Raw genomic sequence first — 4832 nt, forward strand, 5'->3', positions numbered from 1 at the left:
GATTCTGCCTCACCGACGTGATGAGAATTTATGTTTATCGGGCCGCTTTGCCGCTCGCGCGCCAGTCTGGTTAATTTCTGTGTGTGTTTGAAAGACCGACTGTATCCCGCATATGTACTCTGCCTGTGGGCTGTGGGTGGGGAGGGGCTCATCATCGTGGGGGCTTTCGAGGGCTTTACTCCCCCGCCCCGCCACTCCCCGTCACGCCCTCCTGCCCCAAAAGCCTCCCGCCTGCTCGTTCGCCCCCCGACGATTGCACATGCACCGACAAATCGATGTCTGCGAAACATGCATGCGGCACGCTCGAGCGTGGCGGTGCGTGGCGCGGCGTGGCGGGGTGTGGCGGGGAGTGGCGCATGACCCTCAGCTCGAGCAGCGTATTAGCTGTACACTCCGAGCAGGAGCGCCCGGCCGGGGCGCCGCCCACGCGTCGTTGGAAGGGGCCCGCACCTGAACGTTTGATGCCCCTCTACACGACAGGCAGCCTGGTCTGGTCTGGCCGGTACATCATACTGCACGCGTCATCATCATCATCCCCGTATCGTCATTATCGGTTTGTGAAAACTTTCCCGCGCCCAGCTCCACACCCCGCTACTCCACCAACCCCTCCTCCCGGGACGGCACGTCGGAGCCTATAATGGCCATGTCACGTGGGACGTGATGAACGCCCCGATAGCACTGTGATGACGCCGCCCCGCCCCGCCGCTGGCCGCTCCGACTGTACGCGCCGTGCCGACCCCTCTGGATACCGGAATCGACCCTTTCGACCCTCGCTGGCCCCGCTCTGCTCCGCGCTCAGCGACGAATTATCTGGTCATGCAAATTTTGCCCGTCTGGCCGGCTCCCTCCTCCCCCTGCCCCGGCCCGGGCCGCCCCGCCGGCCCCGCCGGCCCCGCCGGACCACGCGCGACCCTTGCCCGGCTCCCTATTGTTTTCTGGATTCGGTGAACAGAGACTGGCTCCTCGCCCCTCCGCCCGCTGCGCCCGCTACGCCCCGGGGCGACCTCCGTGCGAGTAATGAACGCGCCCTATGATGGAGCCTCGAGGCTGCATTCCGGGGCGACAATGTGGCCTCGGCACTAGCCTCGGCCTGTGGTGTCCACTCACCCCTGCCGCTGCGCCCGACGAACCTCAGGTCGTTGAACTTGGCCACCTGGTTCTTCATGACGGACGTGCAGTTGCGCAGCTCGGCGCAGTAGTTCTCGTCGTTGCCGGCGCGCACCGTGACCACGGTGCCGTCGAGCACGTCCCCCAGGGCGAGCACTTTGAAGGCGACGGGGAGGGTCTTGTTGGAGCGCCAGTGCGTCGGCAGCACGGTGCACACGAAGTGCGGCGAGCCCGTCCGCACCAGCTCGCCGGGGTGCTCGGACACGAAGTCGCCCAGGGTGCGCTCGGCCAGGATGTCGGACGTCATCTTGGTGTAGGCGTCGTTGAGCAGCGAGCTGGTGCCCTCCGGGGAGGACGCCGTGCCCGGCACGGTGGCCGCCGTGCCGGTGCTCGCGCCGCTGCCGCTGCTCGACAGGTGCAGCGCGTCCACGTTTGTGGTCGCCGTGGCCGCGCCCGCCGACTTGCGGCTGCCGTACGAGGAGTGCTCCGACTTGACGGCCGTGGCGCTCCACGACAGGTCGCTGCTGATGGCCGCCGCCATCGCTGCTGCCGTCTGCGAACAGGGCGAACACAGACCGGATTGTAACGCTGGGCCAACAATATTTTTCAAACTTCCCAGGTGTGTTATTTCATTCAGTAACGCTTAAAGTCCGCATCTATCGCAAAAATTTAAATCATTTTTGCAACATATCCTTATTCAAACATTTCAAAGTGATGTTCCCAACTCTCCTTATCACAACTGCAACATGGGATGAAATTTTAAAGAAACAATTCCCAATTTTTTGCCATCTAATCGTTACATATCAGTTGTTCCGAAAGCTACTGCAGCGCATCGAAACAGGCTGCAAGGGTTGTTTTTCTGCCACCTAATTGTGAAACTCAAGTTCGGGAATGCTGCCAAATAATGAACATTTTTCTAAAGAAAATTCACTTGGATGCCAAAACCAAAACAATAGGCTTTATTCGCAAAAGGAGCGTTGCTGATAGTGATGACGTGGCGTGCAATATTTCAGTAAGAAGAAAGTTTCCAATTGTAACATTGTCTAGTGACTTGTTTGCTTCTCCTGCAGTGCTCTTACCGTTGGGTGCAGCTGTGGGGCGTGGTGCCTACACGACCACCTCCCTCATGGCCATGGCCTCGCTCAGGGTGGAGGCGAGCCGCGGCGCCTGGCGCGCGCGCCGCTCATGTCGACCTGCAACAGACGGGCGGGCGAGTTCAAGCGGTGAAGAAGAATGACAAGCAGTCCAAGCAGTACGCGCGTATTTATCAATTACTGTCCCAACCCACCCATCCCCAGGAAATTTGTCATGGTGATTATCGGCGTTTCGTATGTATTACCTGCATTTGCGCACATAGTGTATTTCTATCGCGACGCAAAGCCGTTGACGGCATTATTCAGCAGATACCTATAATATCCTCAAGAGTCAAGATAAAATTAACACCAGGAAAATCGTGCATGCAGTGTTTGGCGTTGGTGCTCAATGTTTTCAAAGAAAGAAGGCAAATTTAACACGCATTCCCAGCAGGTGCTTATAGTGGGTTGCGGTTGCATCTAGTCTAGCGCCTGCCTTCTTGGCCACCCCTCAGAACAGGTGGAGCAGGTGTAAATGCCGTCCACTTTTTACACCTGTGTATTGCGTGGGAAATTTGCCTACTTTATTTAGCATAGCACAGTTCGGGCAGCTATAGGCCTCCTGGGGGTGGGGTGGGGGGGGGGTGCTGTTGGTATTATTTCGTATGCACATCGGCAAGTGGTGGACTCGCTCTGGGCGCTCGAAACTGTTTGGCGCCCGTCGGCCCGCTAATGGCGATGCCCATCGACATGTCACTCGCAAACGATGTTATGCCGCATTATTAAAGAGTACATGCACATGCTTGTGTCTGCAAATATGTAATTCCGTACATATTATTTTCATGATAGCGAACGTTTTCCCCCATCACAAACAAGGGTGGGTGATCTGCGCTGTCCTCTTCTTCTTGTTATACAGTACCGGGGGCGTGGGAGCGGTGCGCCATATGACCCTGTACGAGTATGCAACTCGTTGTGAAGCCAGAATCAGGCACAGTATAGAACAATAGGGCGGTATCAGATCACCCACCATGACTACTTACATTTATATCAAGTCACGACCGGTTTGTTTTTTACAAATCACGGCGTGCGATGTGACTGTATGTACAGTTATTCGAGCCAATGGGCAGCTGAGCAGCAGCTGCTCATTCATTCCCAACAATATGCATCGGCCCCGAAACTTCTCCGCTTGCCGTGCCGTCCTTGACTATTGCGGCCCTTTTCTCTTCGGCAGCCGCCCCATGTACCGTACTGCCCATTATGCAGTAAGACAATTGTGCGTGCGTGTGTGTGCGGAGTGGGCGTGTGTGTGAGTGAGACGGACGGACGGACAGGAAACACATGTGACGAATGGTGGGCGGGTCCGGCCGGAGGTCCGTCTCTTTCAATGGAAAGACGGCGCAGCGGCGCAGGTTCCGACCGGCGGCGGCAACAAAAAAATAAAACCGGGATCCCGATGCGGCCCCGCCGCCCGTGCACCGCTATCCCGCCAGTGTCCTCTCGCATTTCGCTCTCTCGACTTTCGCGCCAAAAAAGGACTGTTTGTTGTTTTATCCCGCTGCTCTGAATGGCGGGACGGCCGATGATGGGGAGCATCGTGCTCGGGGGGCCCCGTGCCCCGTGCGGGCCCCGGACACCCGGTGGACCCCGGCGGCGGCGTCGCTTTGAGGGGCTGGCACCGGAAGCAAATCCGGCCGATGCCGACGGCTCGGCTGCACCTGCTCGCCGTAGAGCAGAGCTCTCGCCGCGCGCGGAGGCGGCGGCGGTGGCCGAGTCGGGCGCTCTATGAGTCGTAGTGCGTTATGATGTCAATGTAACCATGCGTCGCGACATGGTCGGCTTGTCATCACGTTCAGACGACCTGCCGTGCCGACGCGCCTCGGGGGACGCCCGTCCCAGTTGGCTTTCCCCCGCGGAGCGCACGCGCGGGCGCGCGCGGCGTCGGCCCCGGGGCCACAGCACAGCACGGGCGTGTGTGTCGGCGGGGAGGAGCGCGCGGGCCGGGCCGCCCCGGGTGGGGCTGTGCGACGACGGGTGGAAGACAAACGCCCCCGGGCGCGGCGGGCTGCTGCTGGGCGGGCCGATGCGATCCTGCCGCTGTCATCGGATCGTGCCCGAAGCGCCCTCGAGCGACACCGAGCAACACCTTCTCGTTTTATTTTTTCGCGCCAAAATTTATTGAGTCTGCCCCGGTGGCTCATGCATCACATGGTCCTCGACCGGCGACTCGCACCATGAGACACTCGTTGAGGGAGGACGGGCGGGCGTGGTGTGCGCAGCACGCGCGCTGCTGTTTGACGGGGACGTGCCCAGTCCCGGTGGCGGCCTCACGTACCTGCAGGGGCTGTCGTCCAGCGCCGGGGCCGCGGAGCGCAGTGAGTATATCCTTTGGCGACGACTGTCCCTCGGCGGGCGGCGCCGTCCTGGGTACGCGTGGTGATGGACGACACAGGAAGCGACGCGCGATAACAGCGCGGCGCGATATGGCAAAACGAAAGAAACAAAACGATAATAAAAACGCACGGCAGCGGACGGCGCGCGCCAAAACGATCAAAACAAGCGGCGATCGCGATACAGCGCACGATTTATGTCAATCGGCCGGCGCGGTCGGCTGGGCGCGGACCCGGTGACGACCCCTTCGGCCCCGGAGCCGCG

General features: G+C 59.9%; 2 protein-coding genes across 3 annotated transcripts in view; one reads left to right on the forward strand and one right to left on the reverse strand.

Moving 5' to 3' along the window:
• The window catches only part of LOC113207507 (gastrula zinc finger protein XlCGF8.2DB-like), an 80432-nt gene extending 77951 nt beyond the window's left edge, over window positions 1-2481 (forward strand). Inside the window, exon 4 of the transcript XR_008010934.1 lies at window positions 2178-2481. The gene's annotated coding sequence lies outside the window, so the exon portion shown is untranslated. The remainder of the gene's footprint in view (window positions 1-2177) is intronic.
• The window catches only part of LOC113207513 (runt-related transcription factor 3-like), a 22575-nt gene extending 17749 nt beyond the window's left edge, over window positions 1-4826 (reverse strand). For both annotated transcript variants that reach the window (XM_026424118.2, XM_026424117.2), the window contains exons 1-3: window positions 4513-4826; window positions 2187-2300; window positions 1108-1660 (exon numbers count right to left, since the gene is read on the reverse strand). In XM_026424118.2, coding sequence (XP_026279903.1) covers window positions 1108-1648 — 541 coding nt within the window. In that variant the 5' untranslated portion in view covers window positions 1649-1660; window positions 2187-2300; window positions 4513-4826. The remainder of the gene's footprint in view (window positions 1-1107; window positions 1661-2186; window positions 2301-4512) is intronic.
• Window positions 4827-4832: the final 6 nt, after the last annotated feature.

This window comes from Frankliniella occidentalis, unplaced genomic scaffold (assembly GCF_000697945.3).
Source record: "Frankliniella occidentalis isolate FOCC.00 unplaced genomic scaffold, Focc_3.1 Scaffold28, whole genome shotgun sequence".
Taxonomy (NCBI): domain Eukaryota; kingdom Metazoa; phylum Arthropoda; class Insecta; order Thysanoptera; family Thripidae; genus Frankliniella; species Frankliniella occidentalis.